The sequence below is a fragment of the Numida meleagris genome, chromosome 1 (genome assembly GCF_002078875.1).
Source record: "Numida meleagris isolate 19003 breed g44 Domestic line chromosome 1, NumMel1.0, whole genome shotgun sequence".
NCBI classification, from domain to species: Eukaryota; Metazoa; Chordata; class Aves; order Galliformes; family Numididae; genus Numida; species Numida meleagris.
This window is the reverse complement of record NC_034409.1, coordinates 112,743,496-112,771,484: the sequence shown is the minus strand read 5'-3', so window position 1 is coordinate 112,771,484 and position 27,989 is coordinate 112,743,496. Positions and strand designations below refer to the sequence as shown.

General features: G+C 35.3%; 1 protein-coding gene across 14 annotated transcripts in view; it reads right to left on the bottom strand.

The window, feature by feature from the left end:
- The window catches only part of DMD (dystrophin), a 1,007,484-nt gene that overhangs the window by 686,713 nt on the left and 292,782 nt on the right, over window positions 1–27,989 (bottom strand). For all 14 annotated transcript variants that reach the window (XM_021408144.1, XM_021408061.1, XM_021408111.1 and 11 more), the window contains 5 exons: window positions 25,314–25,433; window positions 16,348–16,449; window positions 16,136–16,243; window positions 12,546–12,725; window positions 5,882–6,057 (listed from right to left, as the gene is read on the bottom strand). In XM_021408144.1, coding sequence (XP_021263819.1) covers window positions 5,882–6,057; window positions 12,546–12,725; window positions 16,136–16,243; window positions 16,348–16,449; window positions 25,314–25,433 — 686 coding nt within the window. The remainder of the gene's footprint in view (window positions 1–5,881; window positions 6,058–12,545; window positions 12,726–16,135; window positions 16,244–16,347; window positions 16,450–25,313; window positions 25,434–27,989) is intronic.

Below are 27,989 nucleotides of genomic sequence, written 5' to 3'. Positions count from 1 at the left end.
AAAAAAGAAAAAAAAGAAAAAAGAAAAAAAAGAAAAAAGAAAAAAGAAAAAAAAGAAAAAAGAAGAAAAAGGGGGAAGGATTGGATTTAAAAGAGATGAAAGTTAATTCCAAGGCAGCTCTTTTTGCAGCACAGAAATATCCTTAACATAGTTTAAAGGCATACTGCACATTTCAACAACCTTGGAAAAAAATCTCTCATATTCACTTTTTATAAAAACAAGAAATGCAGGTAGAATATGGCATTTAATCATTTTGCTATGATGACTGGACATTTCATTTCTGAGTAGTTTCAGTTACAAAGTATAGTAACTCTAGATTGATATATTTGATCAATAAGGTCTTTAAATCTCATAAATACAACTATATCTTTGACATTAAAAAAAAAGTAATGAAATATTGCATTTCTCACCCAATAAAGTTGGGTGCATGTAGAATTTGTTAAAATAAATCCTTGGAAGAGAATAACACCACATCACTTGACACAATCACTCCAGATAACTACCTCAATATAGAGTGCATGTAACGATGCTGCCCAGCTAAAATTTCAACCCGCAGAAGAGGGTCCCATAAATTCTTTATGGAGTGCTCATGCTTCAGTTTTCCAATTAGTCTGCTATTCCACAACAGAGATGCTACCTTATACTCCCCTCATGGACCCACACATCTGTTATAACAACTCATTTTCTTAATCATACTAAACCACAAGCCCACTGCAGATTCCCATTCACAGCTCTCTTGTGTAGATCACATGTACAAAATATTTGTTCAAAAAATTACTCCTTCTTCTGGCTTTCCCTTCCAATACAGGATAATCTGCCTCTTCAAGGCATTTCACAACTTATATTTTGTTTTTCTGTGCATGGAGTTCCTAGCCAAATATTCAGCAAAGAATATCTTGCAGAATGTTCTGGAAGCAGCCTGAGTAGAGGGCAGCCCCCTTCCTGGTCAGCCTGAGACTGAGGAGGCTACCTCTCCCCTCAGCATGTTGTTGGGTCTGAGCGCCTTGTCTCAGTAAGAGCCAGGCTCCCTTGGGAGTTATGGCCTCTTCTTAGCAGTGGTCCCATATCCTTCCCACCATTTCTGGGAGCAGAGTATTACAGGCTGCTTTTGGGGAAAAGTGGGTGTTTAGCCCTTCGTGCTGAGAAGTTATGGCCTACCACATGGAAGCAAAGGGCACTGGAATGGAGATGGGCTGTGTCCCACTAGAAGAGGCCACAAGCTTTTCTCTATTTTACACCACAGGCAGTAAATAAGAAATTCATGTTTCCTGCAAAATAGATCAGCTCCTCCCAATATTGTGTGGTGGCTCTACCTAAGCTAAGAAGCTTAAAACCTCACTTTTTGATTGCAGTAACTTTTCATTTTATTGCACTACTTATCTGCTGCAGTTTGGGGTAGGTAAGGAAAATGTGCTAAGGAATCACATCCTTTAGACTTCCTTTTCTTTCACCATTATGGGAGGTTTTCAATATGTGACTGAATAGGGTGCAAGATAATCTCATGTAGGCTCTCAACCCCAAAAAGGTTGGACATTATGATGTTTTGAAGCCCATTCCAACCTAAGCTTTCTATTCTGTGATCATTTAGCTAAAGACAGTGATATATTTTAAACTCAAATTTTTCATCTTTTACACACACTGCCATGGTAAGATAATGACTGTGAAGTAAGATGCATGCGCCAACCTGCCACATACTTATGCTTATAACTTGAACGTTGTATGGATTCACATAAGAAGTTATTAAATTACATAATCTTATCTTTAAATTAACATAACTTCATCTTACTGCTACATTGTTACTACTACTATGACTAAAACATGCTTTCAGATTTTCATTCTTTCAACAGATAGAAACTGCCTCACAGTTTCCTTTATACTTGGCTTTTTCCTTTCTATCCAAACAAAACCACAGCAGGCATGTCAACGTTACATAGATATAAGAATATTTGCCTTCATATTGAGCTGGGAGGGAATGCTACAATTCTTTCTGAAGAAACACATTACTGACGAACTGCATCTCCATGGCTGGACTGAAATGCCCCACTCATCAGCAGTGTTATTCACTCTTGTGCTCTGACATGTTCTAGGCAACCAACTTTGCAAAATACCATACCTATTGGCATAGTTAAACTGCTTTCTTCATCCTTTATACTTGTAGCTGATGGGCTAGCTCGGAAGTTGATCAATTAGTATTAGTTCTTATCTACCAATTTAATGCTTATTTACCCCAATATATGTTTTTTTTTTCTCTCCTATATTTTGGTTCAGTCCTCCCTCAAAGAATTTTCTTTAATTTCTGACTGATTTTCTGGACCTCCTCTACTCTTGTGACGCTACTCAGTTTAGCTTCATCAACACCATTATCTGCACATTTCTGTAATGCATACTGAGGCATTAAAGGAAATATTAAATCAATCCTTTTAAACTCATAGTTCTCTTTTTTTAGCCACTTCTCCATGTTACCTTTCTTATAGTAATAAACCATACCTTCTCCAGCCTTAGCAGTTATTCCTTAAGAGTGTCATGGAATGCTTTGATTAAATCCAGACAGATTAGATGCACTGCATTTCTCATATGTGAGAGAAAAGAGCTGAGGAAAATTGAAGTCTAGAGGCTGCTGTAGAATTAGTTCATTAACACCATTTGCCTCCAGCAAACAGCCAGTGGCTAGAAATGTAAAACATTTTTAAATTCAGTCATGCCTCCCATTGAGCGCCAACAGGCAACACTTCCATAGTACAGCAGGCAGTATCAGACACTAAATGTGAAGAATATCTATTCTCAGTTTATTAGTAATTTATGCCACTTATTGCCACACAAACAGGATAAAGAGTTAAAAAATAGTGGACATGAAATTATAAAGTACACACATTTACAGAACTTGATGTATCCAAAGCTATTCTTCATTCTAGATGGAAACATTTACAAATTATTCATTCTATAAACAAAATAAAATTATAATCTTTTGTCTCAGGCACCTTTTTCTTTTCTCTGGCACTAGCTACGCAGACATAATGCTGAGACCCAGGACTATCTGGAAAACTGAAGAAAAATGGCTCTCCTATTTCTAGACTTGCTAAAGACTGTTAGATGATAGCGAATGAGAAAAAGCTACATTTCTATAAGAGGACAAGGGTCAAACAGCCCAACAGAATTGCTGTAAAAGTGCTTAACAATCATCATTTAGTTCAGACTAATATAATTCTGTACTGTACTGGACTACTTGAAAGAACAGCTGCCAAAAATTCTTAAAGTACGTCATTATATTTTTTCCTTTAATACTTTCCTATTAAAAGAAAACTGAAACTTTTCAACATAATGCAGCATTAGAACCTCAAATACAATTTTTTAATGAAATGAAGGTCACTTCATTTTCAACACTTACAGTTTTGTTAACACTTATTAAATGTGAAACACTAGATGGAGCAACTATCCTGTCTTAACAGACCTCTTCCTTCAAAGGGCATGGTCTCTTTCAAATCTGAACAATAACATTATTTTCATAACAATGTTATGACAGGCTTTCCTTGGAAACATTAGGATGCATGTACAAAATTACTTATTAGCTGGCAAAGAAAGATATCTTGGGTATTATTCAAGAAACTAAAATTATAAATATGTATAAATTAAATGCTAAAAAGCTGTATCCTGGTTCCTATTTAAAAACCTACTCTAAATGGAATAATTTTCAGATTTTTCTATGCTGCAGAACTGACTTATGATTTTTCTAGTGCCATGTAAGTGAAAATAACACCTTGGCAACCCTTTCTCCTATATACAGGGGTTTTTTTTTTTAACCTAAAAACTTCATCTATGTTATTTATCTTAAGACCTAATGTCTTATACTTGGTTTTAAGACTTCTATACAGCTCCAAGTATATATATATATATTTCCATTCTTGTCTGTAAATTAATTCATTTGGTAAAGGAGATTTCCTATGACCTCTAACAAAAGTGAGAACATCCCTGAATTATTCTGAAGTTTTAAAGCACTAAATTAGAAAGTAGCTTTAGAAGGAAAAAAAAAAACAACAATTCACCCACTTCTTTTCTCTGTTTTCCATTACTCATGGTAGTAAGTTGCTGTAGGAGGAAAGAAAAAACAACAGCTTCTTTACCATGCATTTAGGCCACAATGAATTGGCACAGTGGAAATATGAAATCAACTCCTGCTTATGCACGTCTACAAAGTCAAATGACTTAAATTCTTCAGTATAAATGAGACTCACACACTTCTAATTCTTTCAAAGCAGTTGGAAAATAAAATTCAATAATAATAATAAATTTGCCATCCATTTTTTCTCCTCAACTAAGCAGCTGTAGAACATATTCTTACACAGTCTACTCACACAATATTCACAGAGCAGCTAAACTACTTTTTCTTCTCCCTTGAAACTAAGTGTCTAGCAATTCACACTGTAGGTGCAGTGCATCTTTGAGAAATCTTTCCTAAATGTACAAAATGCAGAAATCAAATCTGGAGCACGAATTTTTCCAGAATGTAGCAACACAGGCTGATGCCTAGAGCTTGAGAAGTACTGAGGAAGGAAGCTGAGAAAAAGTGGAAGTAGCATTCACCCTCATCATAAAAAACCCCAAACCACTTCCCTCTCAGAAGAAACCATGGAGATTCAAAATATTTGCAAATTGAGACTTAGAATATAATATTCATTTCATCCAAATTTAGCCATTTGAAATTTACTTCTTTAGTTTAGGGACTTTCTATAGGCAATGAAGACAAAGGCAACTCATAGAAGAAACAGTTTTCCAAGAAAGTGGTGAGTCACTCTTTTTACAACAGATGTTTGGCTTTCTTAAATAATGAGGTTTAACTAGAAACCTTATTTTTAGAATGAGCAAAAAGGGGTAAAATAAATCACACTTTGATGTCTGTATAAAGAAAGGTGCCTCTAAGAATTTATTTATTTTTTTTCCCCTATTGAAATACTCTTTCAGTTAAAACAACGAAAATCAGATTTCTTCATACTTACTATATCCTATTCCTCTTAATAAAATACATAGTTGTCTATTTTAATGATGTCAAAGAATATTTGACGAGAAAATAACTTGCTGTTACAATTGAAAACACACTGAACTAAAAAAGACATTTTCTATAGAAATAAGACATTGACTGCAGTTTTATATTCCTCTCAGTCCTTAAGTCTGCTACCTTGGAATTCATATATTTATCTGAATACGTACATAAATACACACACACACACACACACACACACACACACACTTCCAAACACCCCACTAGAATTAGAGTTTTAAGTCTTGCTTTTAATATCATCTTCTTAAGTTCAGTGCTTGAGCCAGTTCTACTCTTTAGAAGTCTTTCTTGTGACTTTAACAAGTGCTCAGTATTATTCCAAAATCCACTGTAACTTGTATGAGTTACATCGGAAAAACACTGAAAATCATAGTACTGCACATTTCAAGAAGTATTAACCCTGCCTCTAAAAACTGAAAAAAATAAAACTTGAACTTTAGAAACAAAGCACTATCTACACCACTTGCATTTACTAAAAACTTATTTTTTAAAAAATTTAAAAAGCTGAAAACTTTCTTTTCTCCAAGTTCCAAGACCACAGTCACAGAATGCCATACGTAAAATACATCTACTGACTGTAATTACTAGCACAATGGTATTGACATAATGATTAACATTCTATACTACAAAATAGTTGGGACAGATGCACAAAAAAATCTCTATAATTATTTCTGAGTAACAAAAGATTACAATCAATTGGTATTTGAGTATAGAAATAGGATTTTAATTTAAAAAAACTCCACATTGAAATATTGAAGTCAGATGACTAATTTGGCATTCTCATCCAACTCTACCATTATTCACTCTCCATTTCTTACTGATTCTCACCTCTTCCTAATTTCTGAATCCACAAGGAGTTGCCTCTTTTTGTGGGGAGGTGGTGGTGGGAGCTCTTCTTTAGCATGCTTAACCAGGATTTGTTCTCTTGTGGTCACCATAGTGACAGTTTCCATTACAGTCGTCTGTGTTAGTGATGTCTGAGTGGTAGTGACAGCCTGTGAAACCTGTGAGAAGTATTAAAGCAGAGGTCAAACACTGTTTGAAAGATTCCAGCAAAGATCGTTTGGAGTAGCAATAGGAAAATAATGAGAAACTGCTCCTGTCTAATCATCGGCTGACCTTCAGAAAAAAATAACATCATACTGAACTCAACCCAAATTGTTTGATTTGCCTCATGCTATGTGATTAAGATAACTGCAGAAGTCAATATCAAAATCAGAGAGAATCCTAAACAGAATGAACTTATGGCTCCCTCTTATAAAATGGTGAATGAAGAAAATAAAAAAATGGTAACAAAAAGGTCAATTTTATGAGGGAATTGAATAATAGAAAATGTGTGAAATGTTACCACTGCTCTGTTACATTGCTGCCATTCTGAAGATTTATTCCTAAAAACTCATAAAGCATTATGATGTCACTAAATTACTAGTTGCTATTTTTACCCTTTATAAATCTTCAAACCAGAATATAGTTCATCATAACCTACTTGCACAAAAAGGCAGTTAGCTTTCTGTCATGAAATCTTAAAGTAGAAAACATGCACTAGAAGACAAGTAAATTTACTTCAATTTCACTCCATAATTAAAAACTAAAAGGAAGAAGTAGTAAGAGACAGCGATACTCAAATACGAAACATGTTATTTAAAATAATGCATTTACACCAATATAATGCATGTACTTTACAGGGTAAAATGAAAATTAACTCCTAATAAAGTCCAGTTGCATTAAAAAAAAAGAAGAGGGGTGGGATGATAAACAGTATTGTCTTCTCATATTTGTCTGAAATATTTGATTTGTTGATTTGTTGTACAGGTATTGCAGCTTTATATTTTGTTCTATATAACACCAAGCTACAAACTTCCCACTTAAATAGAGGCAGCTAGTTTTAATGTGCCTTAATTCATCAGAAATAGGTCACTTATTTTGTTCTCCCAGCTGATGGCTTATTTGTCAAAATGCTCTAGTCACAGCTCCAATGACCACCTGAAAACAGTTTAGGGCAGTGAAATGGAAAATAAAAGAAAGACTTTTACACCAAGAGCAGGGAGAGCTGCATACCGGAAGAGTGCTGCTGCTTCTTTTATTGCTAACATGCAATAATTACAAAGGTCTTCCAATAGAGAGACAAGAACACTAGTATCTAAAATTCCATGGAACTGTATTACATATGTAAATAATCTATTAGTTCTTGCATCAGGAACTCAGTGAGAGTATTGAGTTAACCTTATTTGAGACAACAGCATTTCTAAAAAACACTGAAGAGGTGTACTTGGTATTTAACTACAGCTCGTTTCCCATTTCCTTATATTGAAAAATTGGAGTGATGAGGAAAGGAGCATGCTGTTAGCAACCAGCCTCTTTTCAACAGGCAACACCAGTAAAGTTAACAAAAAACTGGAAAAAAAAAAATTACTGCTAGCTTTGCTGAATATTTCACACAGCCTGCTGAATAAAAAGGTGTTGCTGATCGTTGTCCAGTCTGCCAGTGGAAATGATGGGTAGGGAAGTCCATTACCACTGTAATTGTGGCAGTCTCACTTAAAGCAGCCAACTCAGTGCTGTGCTTCTCACTATATAAAGTGCAGCACCTGGATTTCAGAGAAGAATCTGAACAACTCAGAACACTATAAAATTAAGATCCAAAGCAGATGTTTCCTAAAATCTTTGGATTAATTATGTCAATTGTAGTAAGCTGCTTGTGAACTGTGAGGACTTAGTTAACATAAGAACTACATAAATTATGTGGAAAAAACGCCACTTTTTAATCACTACAATATTACGTATTAATATCCTTGGTTTCGTTCCTTCAACAAGATGTGTTGACTGATATTTTCAACTACAGAAATCTCCACAATAAGGAAACACTTCCATGTAGTTTTATTAACAAGTAATACAGCATTCTTTGCAACGTTTTAAAAATTAATTTTATTTCTGAACAGAAAGGAAGAGTACATCAAAGTTTCTGAGGTGTACCGTTCTATGCAATGTGAGTTTATGTAATGTGAGTTTATGCAATGTGATATAACAGATGTTGTATCTGTTCCTTGGTTGTCTTTGCAGCTAAGAGCACTCCAAATCCTTACTTGCTCCGTACATGCAGTTTTGACTTCAGTCCCCTTTTCTTCCTCTCACATAATTCTTTTTGCACTCAATTCTACCTGAAAGTCGATGATAGGATGTTTCTGACACTTGAGGTCACATCCTGCCATGTTCCATTTGCCAGTCAGTATCAGGGTACAGTCTACACTGATGCAAGTATAAAACAGAATAAATCACAGCTAGGGTACCGTAGGAATCATCTGCAGCACCCTCCCAATTACACAGTAGCAGCAGTTCCAGCTGGTGATTTGGAACTGTGCTTCAAAAGCAGGCAGTGTAATTACCATATGCTCAGAGCAGTCAAGTCACGATGCTGTTGGGAGTAACAATTTACATGTCAAAACACTAAGGAAGTATTTTTCATGCTTAATCAATAGGAGTAGAGGTTAAATAGTATATATTTCAAAATGAAAGTGAAGATGTGAATCTGACATTCATTATCATTCTAATTACAGAGAATGGGGAAGCCCAAAAGGTACTGAACATTACACTGCAAGGTGAAGTTCAGCAAGATGGTTCACATTTAAAAAGTGTACACATTAGAGGGTAAAGGAAAATCCTTAAAAATATAAGAAAGTAGCAAAAAGGAAGTTGCCTTTGTTTGCTTCCCTGGCAAAAACTTCTATGAAGTCTTCTCAATTTTAATCACTGGTTTGTTTCATGTATAACCCAAGGACAATCCAAATAATGACAGTATAGTTTCCTCATCTCTTTAAGTTCATGACAGGCAAATATGAATCTGAGAAGGAGTGATACAGACTGGACCTTTAACCCAGTAGAAAATCATACTGAAAGTGCTAAGGTGACTCACAAGGCTGCACTTTAAAAGGCTTCCAAAATACAATGCTTGCCTCCAGTTTCACACCAGCAAGCTCATCTCAGAAACATGTTAAAAGTCATCTTTTTTCGGAATGGACAAATTTCAATCTTCCTTTTCATCTTCTACAGATAAAGGTATATACAATGTGTGTATAGTAGTTGAGTAGTTTTATGACGTTTTATTTCTCTTTTATATGGCAGCCTACCTTTAATGACATCATTTATTGCTGCCTTTGGAAATGCCCTGAGTCCTGATATAGCCATAATTTTCCTTAACACTCACTTTTGGAGCTGTCATGAGTTCTTTGATAAAATGTATGTATGTGAGTAAGGAAGCTCAGATGAAGAATGGCATTTTCTTTACTTTGGGAAGGTTTTCAGTACAATGTATTGAAGCATAATGAGCTCACTAAAGGGGAGTTCAGAGTTTCTAGAAGTTATACATCTACTCTATACAAGTTGTCCTTGTCCTTGTTTCCCGTGTGTGTTCAATGAAAAAAAGCAGGCAGTTTCATGATGAAAATAAACTGCTTTTGAGGGGTGCCAGTCTCTCTCATCTATGCCATCCATCGCAGCAGCAGCTTCAGCCATGAGTTCAGATTGGATGCTTCAATTTCACAGCAATGAATTCAGCTAAACGTGGGAAGACTTGCATTCTACTTTATGCACATTTCTTTTGGGATTTATAACTGTTCTATGTCTAATTGGAGAATCAGCTTTGATCTATGGCTGGGATATCCACATAATTTCTTATTTTGCTAACCAGTTAATCATTTAGTGACACTTCAGTAAGAGAGAGAGGGGAAATAAATTATGACAAAAAATACAGTTAGGAAGGTACTATGAGAATCATTAATGAAAAAAAAGTTAATTCTGAAGTCTGTACCCATGTTGAAAGGATAAAATCTGCATTTTCTAATGAATTTTAGAGAAAATATTATATTTATTGTTACCAACTTCTCTCCTCCCCAGTTCATGATTAGCTGAAATAATTAGATCTTCTAGAGGCATTTTCTTCTTGTTTATACATGTAAATAAGCTCTATAACAAATAAAGCACACCAATAATATCTGCTCTGCCTAGTTAGAAATACATGGCAGTAAGTACTTCATTCATATTTCACAGTGCTAAGGTAAACGCAAGGACATACCTCTAGTGTGTAACAGTGCTTTAGGAAGCAATCCTTTAGTTAGCACTGAATATGAAATGTCTCCAGAATTTGAAGCAATATGCCCACATTAGCATACCAGCTCTGTGCCAAGCAAAGTTGCTTCTCCTCAGAGAAAAGTGTGGCATTATGATAACACTGTTACACTGTTTTGGAAACCCAAAGCATCTCCCACCTGTGCTGCTCTGTGATTTATGGATGTACAGCCTTAGGATTGCTCACTTCACAAGGAGACTGCTTTTTTTTTGTAATCTTGGTTCCATTTTGAAAATGGAACTTAGCTGCTTTCAGGACTGATCAACAATCTAAACTCTCTAATGCTTTGGACTGTTTTCAAAAACTGTGTTTATTTTTTTCCCAACCCATCATGACTGCATGTTTTAGCAGTTTTACAGATATAAGATACCAGCAGTCTTTATTATATACCTACTAGATAGTACTCTACTATCTCTTCAGGAGGATCTAGACTATTAATTGAAACGGGTTTTTTAGCCTATTAACATGAATGTGTCAAAATAAATGAAGATATGCATCCTCCAGGGAGTGAAGATGAGTATACGAAAGAAGGATTTAAGCTACCTTCTAATTAAACTTTAAAATTGACTTTAAAAAATTTTCATGGAAAGTGTGGGAACTCACGTAACATTATGAATACATGATTTAAATACTGGTCTTACAAATAAGACAAATATTTTAGGACATCTATGCTACTAATACGGTTTCAAAAAAGAAACTAAGTAACAAAATATGAATGAAGACATTATTTATAGGAGTACATCAGTGTAATGTCTGAATCCAGAACACTGATTCTCACTGAATAGTTCATAGGACATGGACAGATTATAATAAATTAAGCAGCCTCCTTACCATTCCTCTTTTTTCCCTGTATCCATTGCATTTGTTTTACACAATTTCTACTTCTCTCAGTTTGGTAGGCAATTTACTTTAGCTTACTCAATTCTAGCATGCATAGTTTATTTAATGAAAGTTTAACATGCCTATCATTCCTGTTGTTATGATTTATACTATTATTATAAGATAAAAGTAACTTTTCTCATTTATGACAGTTAAAATCAGAGAGGTTAAAGTGTTGATTACTAGTAATGGTTTAACAAATATATGAAAATAATATAACATTTTGAAGCTTGAATAGGAATTGTTTTTTTAAAAGGAGCTATTGAGCTCCTTTTTACATATGCAAGAATATATATACCTGAAGAACATAAGGATTGTGTAGGCTATAATGAATACTCTTCTACAGTATTTGCTGCTTCTATGAGACATGCCAGTACCAGGAAACCAAGAGTTTATGACCAGATGTACTAACTTATTGAAATCACATGGCCCTAGCTGTCCCAAATTCACAATGCAATTCTGGATTTTCTTCTGTGTAAAAACAACAGGTTTCCTACTGTACATATTCATAAGTTAAATCAAATCAACTGTTACAAATGCTCTATAGAACAAACTGCTTTTGACTTCTATTACTAAGTGAAATTGTAATATTCCCCATTTATTTTCCTCTCTTCTGTTCTGCCAAACTGATTTTTGCAACTTCAGCTACACAAGGAACTATACCACAGAGCAAAATTAATATATACGGGCTGGAATCAAGGGTATAGAGGGATCCTTAGATCACTACAAAAATCTGCAGTAGGAATAGAACAGAGGAGCATTCAGTAGCATTCTGTTCTGTGTTATTATGAGAAAGGTTTAATGTCCATTTCCATTTTACTAGTCATATAATACTTGTACAAAAATAACACAATATAAGAGATATAAGGAAGTGGAAAAAAAAAAGTTGTCTGATCTGGTTTTAAATCAAACAAGAAGTTGACAAATGGCTGGGAAAAATGAATGGATACATTTTAGAATATTATACCGGAGCACTTATTTTTGTTATCCAGTTGAAAAAATTAGAAAATTTAAACCCCCATTTATTTTTTAATATTATGGTAAACAGAAAGGACCAGGATAGAATAATCAGAAATGATAGCTTTTTTATTCCTCTGGCATTTGTGCCAGAAGGATAGTTTTCTTTATTTTTCAAGAAGCTTCTATTTTTATGGTCTCTGTTTTTAATCTATAAATCAGATAAATGTAAGCAAAAATAAAGATTAAAAATAAATTAACGGAATATTTTCATTTTGGATTCTATCATCTCTAAAAATGCAGTTAGCAGAAAGTAATCAACACTGAAAAGATAGAGAAAAAATTAAAGAGATAACTAATATTCTGGGAAGTTAAATTGCAGTTGTATTGTGCTATCCTAAAAAACTGTGTCTTAAGAAATCACGCAGGAAAAAAAGTAAAAAAGCATAACAAACAGCACCAAAACTACTCCAAGCATCTGACTGGCACAGGATTTGACTGTCAACAACTGACAAAACAATGGTTTTGACGGACCTGCTTAGAATCGCTCTCCAACTTCTGCACGAGGCTATCCCAACGCTGGGCAAAATTTTCAAGCCGGATCTCCAGCTTCTGAGCCACTGCTTTATTTTTCACAGCTACAAGGAGGTCTTGGCTGAGTGACTTCAGTTTACTCATCATTTGTCTCTTCATTTCTAGATCTCCTTTTAGGATCTGTTAAACAAAGCAACAGCGGGAAGGCAAGTTATTCAGACAGAAGCAAAAAACAAAAACAAAAAACACCTTAGAAGAAAAACCCCCAAAATTGAATCATAGAATCATAGAATTGCCCGACTTGGAAGAGACCCACAAGGATCATTAAGTCCAACTCTAGGCTCCACAATGCTACACCCAAAATTCTAACTCTATGCCTGAGAGCATTGTCCAGACACTTCTTGAACTCCAGCAGCTTTGTACCGCGCTCACCACCCTCTGGTGCAGAACCTTTCCCTAACCCCCACCTGACCCTCCCCTGACACAGCTCCTTGCCGTTCCCTTAGGTCCTGTTGCTGTGAGGAGCTGCAGCCACCATGAGGCCTCCCCGCAGCCTCCTCTGCTCTGGGCTGAACAAATCCAGGGACCTCCGCCACTCCTCATACGTCTTGCCCACTGTACACTTCACCATTTTTGTAGCCCTCTTTGGAGGCTTTCCAATAGTTTTATTTTCTTCTTATATTGTGATGCCCAAAACTGCACCCAGTGCTGAAGGTGAGGCTGCACCAGCACAGACCAGAGAGAGGCAATCCCTTTCCCTGACTGTTTGGCAGTGTGGGTTTTTATACACTCCAGGGTACTGTTGGCTATTTTGGCTGCCAAGGCACACTGCTGTCTCAGATTCAACTTACCATCAGTCAGATTCCCCAGGTACCTTTCTGTGGGCCTGCTCTCCAGCCTCTCCTCCCCCAGTCTGTGCATGCATCCAGGGTTGCCCCATCCCAAGTGCAGAATCTGGCACTTGCTCTTGTCAAACTTCATGCTGTTGGTGACTGCCTAGCCCTCTATTTGTCATGATCTCGCTGCAAAGCCTCTCTACACTCAAGGGTGTCAACAGCTCCTCCCAACATAATGTCATCTGCAAACTTGCCATGTATACCTTGAAATCTTGTATTGATCATTGATGAAAACATTAACAATAACTGGCCCTAAAACAGAGTCCTGGGGAACCTTATTAGTGACTGGCCACCAGTCTCATATAACCCCATTTTCTCTAACCCTTTGAGCCCAATTGTTCACCCAAGTATTTGTCTAGCTGGACATTTTGTTCAAAAGGATACTGTTAAAAAACAGTATTGAAAGCTTTAATGAAATTCAAAAAGATTACATCCACTGGCTTCTCTTGGCAAAGAAAGGAAAATGGGCAACAATGTTTTGTACAAACTCCAATACCTCTATGCTGTTGTTACTGTAAAAGCTGCTGGTAAAGCTGACATAGTGGAATGGACAGATTGCACTTCACAAAGCAATATAACATGACAGGTGGAGCAACTCCAGACACTAAAGCTTGCTTCAGGTAGTGATATAAATCAAAAAACTAACAGCTGTGTGGCTTTATAACCTTTAAACTGCATGAATATTAACAACAATATCAACATTTCAAATAAAGTTGCTTTAAAGTTTTGTGGTATTTTCCGTACAATGCATATTAAAAAAGGGAGAAAAACAGATTTCTAGAAAAATAATATTTAACCCCTTACTAGGATGAAGAAAAATGAAAGCAGTGAAGGAAAAGGACTGGATGATCTTGGAGGTCTTTTCCAACCGTGGTGATGCTATGATTCTATGAAAATAGCTTAGTTTTGTCAGAATTGAAAAATCACATATTCTGCATCTTTCTGAGATCTTGGCAAGCCCTGGTTATGCAGCAGTCATCTCTCCTGAGGAACCCAGTAGTCTGGGGAGTCCTGGGAGCTCTCCTGAGTGTGCAAATGACACAACCATGCAGCTGGGAGCCTGGAAAGTCCAGTGTACAACCTCTCTGAGTCAACATTCAGCTTGAAGGCAATCCTACTGATCGCTACTACCTAATGCTCTTTTGTGACTGTTTCAGATAACCTGTAAAACCATACTGGAGGATTCTGTTTTCACATTTTCTTACTGAAACTCGTCAGTGTTTTATGGTAATGAATATGTTGTAGTTTTGATATTTTCCAGTACAGGAAGAGACACTGAGCTAACAACAACATTTGTCATTTAGCTATTGGCAAGAGAATAAACAGGACTGTTGGATTTTTGAAATTAATTATCAAATAACTCAGTCATAGCTTCTATCAAGTGCATACTGTAAACTCCAGTATTTGAACATTATAAAGCAATTTCCTTATTTGTGAGTATTATGCTTTCATAAGTTTATTTTCAAATTTTTACTGTAGTTATTATTTTGCTTTTTTTAAACATTGCCAAAAACTTTATTTGGTCAATGTAATATTGTAATGAGCAACATCTGTTGTAAAATAGCTGTTCGGTTTCTGAGAAGTTTATTCCAGAAAGAATCGGTGTTAATATGGTATCTTATTTATTTTTCCTAATGAGAAATTTGCATTAAGTGAAGCAAGTGACAATTTAAATATATGTTAATTAAATTAATAGAATTTATTTATTTAATTAACTATTTGTATATCTTTGCAGTAGATCTCAGCATGTTTTATGAAAAAGATTAACATCATTGCCTTCATTTTAGAGGCTGCAAAACTTAAGTGCAGGACATGGAAAAAAATGACCCTCACTTCACTATAAACTCCTTCGAAGTAATTGTAGAAAGCAGTAAGTTCTCCCCTGAGCTTCCTTTTCTCAAGGCTAAATAACCTTAGTTACTTCAGCTGCTCCTCGTAAGACTTGTTCTCTAGACCTTCACCAGCTTTGTTGCCCTTGTTTGGACACAAATTTCCTTCTTGGTATATTTCCAACAAATTCTGGAAGGTACCAAAGTGGTGTTTTTTTATTTGACAAAATCAGTAATAAAAGCTGTTCAAAGAGAAGACTTTAGTTCCTAGTTACAGTAATAATCCACCCACTTTAACAAAAGCATAGACACAAATGTTTCCTATCCACTGCATGCATAAAAAAATCTTTCTTTTTTTTTTTTTTTTTTTGGATGAAACGTCTAACAAATTACTTTATTTTCAAATGTCCTAATGCTGCAGAACCATTTCCAAGCCCAGGTTGTGCCAAATTTCGCATCTTTACAGAAAGGCATATTTCTAAGCCAATCTGAACGAATTCTTCATCTCCATAAAGATGATGAATTTTAGAGTATTTTCTCTAAATTCAGAGGAATTCTGAAGAATGAGGCAGAATATATGTTGAAAAAGGGTATATGTTACATATGTAAATAGATTCCCAAAACACAGTTGAGGTATGGTTACAAGGTAATACTAACTCAGTTCACAAACTTTTGACCAAAGAGACAACCTAAAAATGCATCCATCCTTACCAGTTATCTTATCAGCAAAATCATGGACCAATTAATTACATGCACTGAAGATAACATCCATTCTCAGAAAAAGAAATACCTATTCTGTTAAAGCATACTGTCTAAGAGCAGGATTAAAAATTGAGCACAATGTAGGACAATGAAAAATACATACAGCTAATTTGCGTAGACTAGTCAGCATCTCATTTTCATCTTTAAAGCCACTTGTCTGAATTTTGCTAAGAGCATCTTCTTTCTCAGTAAGCCACGCATCAAAAAGGCACTGAAAGAAAATTGGAGAGAACAGGATGAAAAAGCCTCAGTTGGGTCATTCCTAGTGCAGTTTTTAGAAGAATATTTCAATCTGTAACTACTAACAATACTCACCTGCTCTTCTGCAAAGTGCTGCCATTTTCTAAGAATATCTTGCAGAAGAACCCATCGATCTTCTGTCCATCTGCAGATGGCTGCCCACCGGCTTCCAAAATGCTAGAAAGAAGGAAAAAAATAACACAATAAATATTTGTTTATACTTTTTAAAACAAAGGAATCTGATCTTCCCATGGCATTATAAATTTTTGTGAAAATATTCTGATAACTCACTTTTTACAATCTTAAGTCCTTAAAATATTTGCATGTTACACTGAAATGGATTTTTCTACTGTTTGAGATAAGACTCAAATGGAGAGAACAGGAAAGCTAACAGCTGGAAAGAAGAAGAAAATTTTAATACTAATCTAAAAGCACATTTTTCCATTAAATCTGAAATACTATACTCTGTCTCTCTGTGTAAGAAAAAAAGAAGAAATCCAAAACTTTATGATACCCAAAACATAACTACTTGAAATATAATTTCAGTGGCTCAAACTGTTGATCACAGAGATAAAGTATCTGTTTTTTCAATTGTGCTGTCAATGTAGCTGATCTGAGTTATTTTTTTCCTTTACAATATTGCCACAAGAGAAAAAAAAATTCTAGAAGCTATTATTAGCATGTATATGTACACATGAGCTTTTCTGTATGCTTCTAGGATATGCTACTATAAACATTTTAAAGAAGTGAAAAATGCTATGTTGTTCTCTTTTACTTATTTGAAAGATACCATTACTACTTTATTTCATTTTCCTATTAGCCTTCAGTGAAAAATGCCTGAGACGGGTTAAGACTATAGCTGTGATGATACACGGTACTATAAAAATTCTATTGCCATAATTTGCAATAATTTTATTCCTCTTAAGCACCATACGCAAAATTTTCAGCTCCTCCCAAATAAGAAATCTTTTAAAATCTGTAGGATACAGGATACTAACATATATTCTTTTCCACCTATTTCTATTGCATATGTATTGACAAAAGGAGAAATGGTGTTTTTTCGCCCATTTTCTTATTTGTTCATATTTTCTATTTTTTTTTTGTATTTATTTTTAATGGGGGTACAATTTAATGTTGGCAAAAAAAATGCAAATAATGAATTTTTGAAACTAAGGGATTAAAATAATACATCTAATTGAATTATATTTAGAAGAGACATTTCCCTACTTTCTATCAGGAATGTGATTTCTATTTTGCACTTCCTAGGAACTGAATGGTAAAACTACAGGTTACTTGAATTTGTGACTTTAACAATGTTATGTCCAAGTAAAAAGTAAGCAGATTCCATATTTTTCATTTACTGAAGGCTCAAACCATAATAAATCTTGCAGATTAAAAAAGCATTTATGATGACATTCAGTCTGATCATATTAGATAATTGCTCAGTATAGAAAACTTAAAATCATCTCTGATCAGCAACGGCAATAAAGCTAACCTATGACACAGCTCAACACTGTTACATAGCAAAAGTGATAAGTATCCCATTTCAGTCACTTCATCATTATTAAGTAGGTTTTGAGAATGTTGCTTTTTTTTTTTTTTGCTTTTATTAGGCTTAGCATTAAGGATCATGGTTTTCATTTATATTTGGAATTACATAGTGGGTATTTATTATATTTCCTAATTAGATCTAGACCAACTCAATTTTTCAAATCTAAGAACTGCATTTATTTTATATTAAAAGCAATTTTAGTATTAATTTGTCATAAAATAAAATGATCAAAAATTTCCAATTCAAACACAGACACAAAAAAGTTCAAGTTATGAATGTGAATATTTCAGAAAGCTTATTTGCATATCAACAGGAAAACGTAATTAGAAAGACTGTTGCCTTCGACTTATAATGAAATAGAGTACAGTATTTTACTTGCTCATTTCACCCACTCATCATTGAATGTATTTGTCAAATTGCATGATACAGAACAGTTGTAGAAAAAAAAAAAAACACCCGAAAACCAGCCAATAAAAATACATATTTTTTAAAAAAGTCATCTTCCCTTTATTGAGAAGTCATGACTTCATATATAGTATTCACTGGCCTCATAAGCTACATACTATGTGTACTGGAAAGAATCCTCAATAATGTCTTTTCCACATAAGTTAGATTTTATCTAATTATACTGATCTGAAAACCTAAAGATCTTATTTAACAAAAGGATGTATTATTTTTAGTTTCCCTTCTCCCAATTCTAATCATATTTCTAATCTAGCTCTAGGGAGTTTCAACCCCTCAAGCCTTGTTTGTTTTTTTTCCCAGCCCAGAAGATAGCCTAGCAGATCTGCAATATCTAGCACTTGGAGAATTTTGTTTTGTATTCAACTTAAGTTCCTTTTTATTCCCTTGGGTGCTTTGCTTGCTAATTACTAGTTCAGAAATCATGAACATATTATTTCTTACAGTCCAGATGCTTCTTCTTTGAAGCTGTCTTTACTAATAATTCCCACAATTCAGAGTAATTATTATTTTTCAACTACTAAGTTATAAGACAGGCCTTTTTGTCATTACTTAACAAGGTCCAAACCAAAATACTATGCCCTTTTTCCCCCACTAACATAGGATAAAATTATATCTATTTTAAAAATTCTCTATATACAGACGGTGAGGTGAACCACATTTGGTTGTTTTGGTGCCTCACGGTCTGATTTACAACAAAGTTTATGGATCCTAATTATACGCTACATTTTTAAAATACACTTGCAAATTTTACTAAAGGATTTATAAATCATCCCAAAGACAGACAGCTAAAGTTTTGGCATCTCTGATTTAAATCAATCTTGTTAGGAAATTCTTTTCATGACCAGACATCTCTTCATTGCAAGTACAGATTCAGATCTAAATAAAATACACTGCAGAAAATTAAATCATAATTAAGAGCATTTCAGGCAGATGCAAACTCTGATAATCTGGTACTTATATGGGATGAATGATAATACATGAGATGAGCAGAAAAATCTTGTTTTAATGGAATTAGAATTTTATTATTATTCACTTCCCAAACGCCGGTTAAAGAATATAAACATTTCCTTTTCTAAACTCTTTTGAAGGAGAACAGACTAAGTATTCTCTGTTAGAACAAAAAGTAAACTAAAATGCATTTAATGTATGTTTCCTGTCCCCCGTCCCTTCCCCCACCACCCCAAAGCATTGTATTAATAAGAATATCTATGAAGTTCAGCATCATGTGAGCCGCAGACTCACTCCTACGAACAGTAAATCTACATTTACATGACTCCTGTTCTATCACTGTGCAATTCAGCACAGTTTCATATTAATACATACGATACATAACAACCCACAAATCAGCAGCCATGCATAATGAACATCTTATTTACTGGCATACAGTTTTCCTTGATAGTTGTGACAACAATAGCAGCAGATGCTCACATAGATGTATTGTCAAACATGTTCTCAGATACTTCTTTTCTTCATATACAAGCATATTACATTAGGCTAATTTAGGTTCCTTACATTTAAATCTATGCAACTTTTTTATGTCACATACTTCAACCACATTGCATTCTTTTGATGGTTTATAAACAAAGCAGGAAATCACTTCCTTATACAAAGAATTTTATAAAATAAAACTCATACCTAAGAATTTTTAAAAAATATGTCAAATTCAAGCAGCTGATTTTTTCCTAACAATTGTTATAAGGAAATAGTTAGCTCTAAACACCTGCATTAACAGGTGCCTTTGTCATTCATTATGACATACCTTGAAGAATATTTTTGCCTACTTACAAATCACTAAAACCTCAAGAACACAAGATCAAAAATATAGCTTTGCATTTACTCTAATAAATTCATTGATTTGCACACTAACATGTTGCTAAGTCAGTGCGTAATACTTATTTCAATATATGACTCAAAAGCACCACAAAACATAACCTATTTTTTTGTCTCAATAGTATGACAAAACCTTATGTTTTAGTAAGTAAAATGACTAAGCACACTGATAAATGAGTTGATAATGTGACCTGACTTAAACCTATTATTTTTCATGACAGTTAACATGAATGTGTTCAACTGTTCGGTTGAAAAAAGTTTAAGACAAGAAGATTCAAGTCCAAAATATCATATGAGGACTTTCTCTAAGGTGGATACTGACTACTGAGTCAGAAGGGGCTCAGTTTTATCTCCTTTTTTTTCCATCAAATAATACTCAAAGCTGTAGGTAGTCTGCGTGATGTCTGGGAAATCAGGCTACACCGCAGGTTTTGCTGCCAGTACCTGGAATAATAAACCTCCAGAGAAAAAGTAAAATGCCTTCTTGGTCCTTTGAAATGCCTATTTTATGGTCCTAGTTGGAATTTTCAGAGAAATCTACATGTAAAAGGAACTTTTCCTATGTTGACAGGACTCTGGAATAATGTTCTTTATGCCCATAAAAGCAGAAGATAAAACATTCTTAGTCTGCAAAAAGGTCAAAGCAAGCAAGTACAAGAGGATAAAGTGAATAAAAACAATGCAACTCTTGGGAACACTGAAGTGGATGTATAAAAAAGTGAAATAACAAGACTGAAGCCTGCAGCTAATAGAAGAGGATTTTTTGAAATATGCTTTTTAAATGAAGTAATGCTATCCACTCTTTAAAGGAAAAAGAAATTTTGTCTATATGCAAAAATTAATTTGTAAAAGATTTAGCACATTCACTGAATTTCCCCTGTGCTGCCATAAGCAGAATGCACATGTATTTTATTTCTTTAAGAAAACCTCCTTACTTATTTTGAAGTACTTTTACAAGAACTAGCCATACACCATCATCAATCAAAGAATAGTACCCCAGATAAGATGAATATATGATAAACCACAAAATTGCACTCTCCATTCCTTTCTTTCAGTAGCCATCAAGAAGCATTTGATACATCAAATCTCTTTCCAGTATGCAGATCTCTTTCCAGTATGGATCCCTGAGGCCTGTAAAGGGCTGTAATTTCAACTAGCCTACAAGAGTTCTTGAGGAACTGATTGTCCACCGGGTGTAATTAGAGTAAAAATTTGGTACCTTCTAGGCTTTTTTATGTCATTCAGTGATTTATCTCAGCTGAAGGCAATTTCTCATACTTTCTTGAGAAATAAGTCAGACTACTGCAGCTGATTTGGTAGTATAGTCCACTGATTTTTCAGCACTAAATACAGATTTAGGCCTTATGCAGTAGCTGCCTTTCTGGTAAATCTTGGGATTGAGACTATTGGGATCTAGGAGCTACCTGTCTAAATAGCCAGATCTCAGCATCAGCACAAACACACAGAGCCTCACAAAATATCACACTGATATGTCAAGTAAACAGTGTTAAGTAAAAGAAGATAAAAAATTCACTCTCAACCAGGCTGGCTGTAATCTCTCAGATTACCTTGGGAAAGCAACGTAAGAAGAGGTATTTACTTTTATTTTCCATGCAATGTTAACTTATCTATGTGTAATTTGTTTGAGGGGACACTTTTGACTTCTGTGTAATTAACTGACTCTTAAGTAGGACTCAGTTTTTTTGGCATATGCAATAAATCTTAAGAGCTTCTACAGCACACATTTGAAGCCAGTGTAAATTCCTGTCAGCCTGTTGAGACTTCTACAATCTGTAAATAAATTATTTATGTTGTTTTATACAGGTGCATGCATAAATATATTTATTTATAAAGACATATACACATATACATATATGTTTATATGAAAATATTTCAGAAATCACTACCTCAGTACTCTAACAGAAATAACTGATTTACAGCTGCTTCAAAAATGCAGTCTCAGCTACTGTCTGGCAAAATGGTTCACTTTCTTTGAAATCCAATCCTGACCAGTATCTCTCTCAGGCAGCCTTAGTAAGCCTTTTGCCTGTCAGTGCACACACTTGTTTTGTTCTGCTTTTAAACGTGAGACTGGCAGATACATAATCAAATTATGAGCTTTGCTCCATGGTACTTCTGACAAATGCTCTGACGGGTGTGCCTGCCAACACATTCTCTCTCCTGTGCTTATATATTCAGTTTGCAAATGCCACGTGGGAAAAAAAAATATATAAACAATCTTCTCATACACACGGGAAAAGTGATAGAACATTTTGCAGGACAGCAGGTGGACTATGGATCTCCTTGGCATAAAGGAATAAAATTTTGCAGACCTCCCTAGTACCCTAAGCAACATAACTTTACAGCTGTTTTTTGTTTTTATTAACACTTTTAATATTGCTACATACTCTGTGACTTCAGAACAATGAGATTATTGAACTTTTATTTCAGATTCTTCTTTAAGAGAGTATGACTGAAGTAGGGAGCTGTACAGCAGCTGGATTGCTCCACACCACCCCACATTCTGCTCAGTGCTCTGCTTCAGAAAAGGTTTCCTCAGGAATTCCCTTGCTGGCATCATTTCAGGAATATACTTCCTCAATGACAGTAACAACTGTTCATGCTTTATCTCAATAACAGGCACCTTCTCCACTAGTGCCCTTACAAATTGACTATTTCTGTTGTGCTCCATTTGCACACGTTATTCTTTACGCTTCTTTAACTGGACAAACACATCATAGTAACGTGCGAGTTCTATTTATTCAAACTGCTAATAAGCTTTTTATTCTGTAGGCCTATATAGGTTCTCAAATTAATAGTTTTGACACAGATGGCCAAATTAAAAATATTAAGAGTCCTCAATCATTTTTACTGATGCTTACCTCAATCTGAGTTTCCTGTGTGTTTGCTGCTACACATCGTACTTGCATTTGTTGCAAATGCCTCTTCTATAGGTCTTTGAATTCCATGTCACAATAGTAAGACTAGAACATCTTTCCCTCTCCATCAATCCCTTTTTTAAATTGGTTGACTTTCTCCTCACAAGTAATTTAAAAATAATCAATTCTGCCTCTTGTGAGGGTAGAGGGTGTTATTGTGATCTTTCTGAAGAACATTATTTTATCTGGAATGTGAAATTAGATTCAATTTGCAGTAATCCACACTTTTTATTTTTTCCTGAACTTGCCAAAAATCTCCGTTGTATATCTTCTAATTTATGAAGCATAATAAATATCAAATGCCTTAAATAATTTTCATTTTTTTGTCATACTTTACCCGAGTCCTCACTGAAGGAACCTGCAGTTTGCAAACATAGAATGGTATCTCAGTTAAACCTTTTCCACTTTGTTTTTTTAATTTTATTTCATTTCTCCCTCTTCCATTCAAGATACTTTCCTTGTTTAGTTAACCTTCTAAAATCATGAGTTTGCAAGGGATCTGCTTTATTCCACTGAATAGAATATAAGTAGTTTCCAAGAAATTCTGAAATACCAGTCTGTCTTGCAGGTATACCATGGTTCCGACACTGAAGATCAATTTAAAAGGAAATAATAATTGATATTCACTATAGGCTGCATTGTTTCCTTCCCTGGGTTGTGCTCCCTGATGTAGAAGCAGTTTGTATCCTCAGTATTCATCAGCTTAGCCAAACGAGTACTATCTACACTAATTCCCATACTAATTACTAATATATTGAATTTATTGGGATTGGTATCCAAATCAGCTAGATTTAAGACAGCACAATACAGCACATACAGATATGCCTTCCAGCTGAATGTATTGAGAGTTTCTCTAGAGTAATGTTGGCCTTTAATGATTTAAAAAAACAGAAACCTATTTATTTTTTTCAGTCAGTAAAGCAAAATGAAGGAAACTACTTTCTCTTTTCTAAAAGAGAAAATTGGAAGAACCCTTGGTTCTAATACTAACATACTTCTTGAGCAGTGATCTGGACATCTGATCACAAATTCAGGTATACCCTTCTTCCTAATTCCAGTCAATGTGTATCAATACTAAGTGTCTAAGTTCATTCAGAAGCTATAGTAAGAGCACTGCATTTATATATTTTTATTTTAAGGTGAAAATGAAATACTAAACTTTCTTAAAACAACAGGTAAATTTTAACAATTTCTAGACCATTTAGGTTGCTAGCTTTATCATATATATATCACTGCTGCACCATCCTTTTAGGGATATTCAATTAATTTTATTTAGAAAATGGAACATACAGAAGTCATTGTCTGTTGTTTTAGACTTTGAATCAAAAGGCAGTGTAGAATGTTTGGACTGAAAGTCATTACTGCTAACTTCTCCCAATCCTGGTGCTCTAGGAAGCCCTGTCATAAGAATCCTAAGTGATAAACCATTGATAAAACATGTATAGAGAAGAGGATATACACTGAAACAGAGAAATGAAACTAAGGACAGACTGAATTAATTCCCTCTGCTTCCTAGAAAATATGTTCAAGTGAAACTAATGGGAAATTCTAACTCCAAAAAAAGTGTTTAAAAAAAACTACATGTTTTTGATATTTCTTCATAACCTTTATTCATCTAGGTGATCCTTCACATTTTTGGTGTTGCTTATTTTTGCTTAATTCACGTATTTGGTTTTACTTATCTCTTTAGAAGTCCTCTTTCAATTTGATGGGGTGAGCATTAGCATTAAAAAAAGCCACACACATGTTGGTTACCATTTAAAATGAATTTAAGCATCTGAGAATGGACCATGACATGTTACATACTATAATATCAAAATACACCACATGCAAAATTTTCTAATCAGAAGAAAAACCTTTTCAGTAAACTCACACTCTGCTTAATGATGTAATGTTGTTATATCCTTCTCCTTAAATGTGACAGATAATCATGTTACTTCTGTCAGGAATAATGGAATAAAGTTGAGACTAAGGACAAATGTTTATCATTTGTTTCTTAAGTATAAATGAAACATGATAATAATGAAGGAAACAGAAAACAAAAAGAAAGCTACTCTAAGATATTGGTTATTTTTTCCAAAATGCTTGTATTTCCCTGCCCATACAAAAGTCATGGGCTATAGAAATGTTTAAGATCATACTCAGAAAAATCTTCTGAGATATACTCAATGCTACAGATAATACTTATTTCACTCAAAGCCACTGATAGTTTTCTCTCTGAGACCTAAGTTCAGCTCTGTCCTCAGTTCAGTTACCTGAAGCTGCTCTTCCAGTGCAGCAGTAGCTTTGTCTCCACTGTTTTCATCCACCACCACCACCATATGGGTTAGAGAGTTCACCTTCACTTGTTCCTGTTCCAAATCATCTTGAAATGCCTATAATTAAAAACCAAATGCTAGAAAATTTATTCCAAATTAAGAAAATGCTGTGTGTTTGAAGTCTCACTGACAAATACAAATAACTATCCCACTACAATAACTTTGTAATCCTACTGCTGTCAATACTAAATATATTTAAATGTATTTTGTTAGATTAGTGTATGCATGCTAGCATAAGCATATTTTGTAGACCTCTATTCCTTTCAAGAATAGTATACTATTACACACTCGCAAGGCATAACTCTTAAAGAATTTCAGAATTAAAACGTGGCCAGCGAAAACGTGCGCTGAGTTGATGTAGGTGATTATTTATAGATATCATTAAAGCATCTATATATACCAATAGCTCTGCACATTTCAAAGAAACATTAGATTGGGTTGTGTACTTTATAATAGCATATTAAAATATTTTAATATTTCAAAACTTATAAAGTATTAAAAATGATGAATTTTTTTCATTAGACACATAGATCTTTGGCAGGGCACTTCTTCATTAATAACTTAATGTGAAAGTACTCAGGAGATGATTCAAGATTAGGAAACATATATGGCACCCTCATTTCAATTATTGCAAAAAACAGGAAACTGGGAGAGGCACTTTACAATTTCTGAATATTTGAGTAAAAAAAGTCTTGCGCTTTCAACTTCGGTATCTAGCCTGGGACAGTTTTTAGCTGTGAAACACTGACCTGCTAAAAGTGAAGAAATGTCTATCAAATTAGCACGAACTGGCATTTGAGTAATTCCTAACTTTGCCAAATTTGTACAACCCTTCACACTTCTTTGACCCTCCCATAATTTCCCAGGACTTCATGTAATATATCTAATCAATTATTCCCTCCCTCCTCACAGTGCACAGAGAAGGGCAGTGGGAACTCTCTTACATCTTTGCTCTCTGCAGAAGACAGTCTACAGCATTTTCACTAAACATATGATCTATGTTAAAAAAAGAGAAATGAGGAAAGGAAGGATTTAACGTACTGGAAGGTAGCACAATCCTGCAAAAACATCCCATTTATGAGTTTTATTGTCTCTTTTTTGTCTTCATATGAAAGATGGAGACTCTATCTTCCTGTAGCTTGTTAAGAAAAACTGCAACTGAACTTGACAAGGGATGTGAAAAACAACAGGTAGGGATTCTACAGGTACATTAGTCAGAAAAGAAATTGCATGGAGAGTTGACCACCTCTGAAAAATGAGAACAAAGAAATGGCAACAACAGACATGGAGAAGGCTGAGGTACTCAAAAAGTTCTTTGCTCCACTCTTCACTATCTGCCAGGCTTCCCATACCTACCATGTCCCTGAACCTCTAGGCAGGAGCTGGGGGAGCAAAGTCCCTCCCACTGTAAGCAAAGTGCAAGTTTGAGACCAACCGATGATATTGAATGTGTATGGATCTATAGGACCCAATTACATGCATTCCAGGGACCTGAAGGAACTGACAAATGTGGTTCCCAAGCCACTCTAAACCACATTCAAAAAGTGGAGGCTGTCAGGTGAAGTCCCCATTGTCTGGAAAAAGGGAAACATCACTTCTATTTAGAAGAAAGGTAGTGTCACGGCGTTATCTAAGGATCTGTGTCCGTGACAGGGGGGACAACAGGCTCATGGGCCCACAGGCCCATAAAAGAGAGAAAGAAGGAAAAAAAAACTGCCAGTGGTCTAGGGGCTGGCCCAGACTGGTCCAGCGGCTAATGCGGCAGGGGACCGGCAGACCCACACCCTGGGGAAGACAAAGGGAAAAGGGGAAAGGTAGAGAACTCGTAGACGGATCTAAAACAAAACAGTGGCACCAGTCTGAGGAGGAACGTTAATGTACTAGATATTACATCGAAATTGAGGCCAGTACATCAAAATAGAGAGAGTTACAAGCTGAGATTCTTACACTGTAAGCTGCAGGGTGACCACGTGCTTCACCGCCAGGTAGGAAGGAAGAGCCCCAGAGTTCGGTCTGCCAGGCGGCTTCACCACCCCCTCCAGATGCAAAGTCCCCTGGGGAGTGCAGCTCCCCCCCTGCCCCTGGGAGGACCAAACACCCAAAAAAGGCAGTCCCCAGAAATCAGGACATTAACTCTTTAACTGCCGGTGCTTTACATGATGTTATGATGTGGAATACCGACAACAAAAAATCACAAAACCATGACAGGTAGAAAGGAAGAAAGATCCAGGAACTACAGGATGGTGAGCCTCATGTCTGTGCCTGAAAAGATCATGGAGCAAATCTTCCTGGAAGATATGTTAAGGCACATGTGAGATGAGGAGGTGATCTGAGACATACAACAGGATTCACCAAGGGCAGATAGTGCCTGACCAACCTGGTGGCCTTCCACGATGGAGTGATGGCATTGGTGGACAAAGGAAGGGCAACTGATGCCATATGCCTGGACTTCTGCAAGGTCCTTGGCATGGTCCCTCACCACATCCTTATCTCTAAATTGAAGAGATATGGATTTGGCCTTCCAGAACTTAAAGAGAGCTCATAAACAGGAGGGAGATGGACTTTTTATATGGTCTGATAGTGATAAGAAAGGGGTTTAAACTAAAGAAGGGG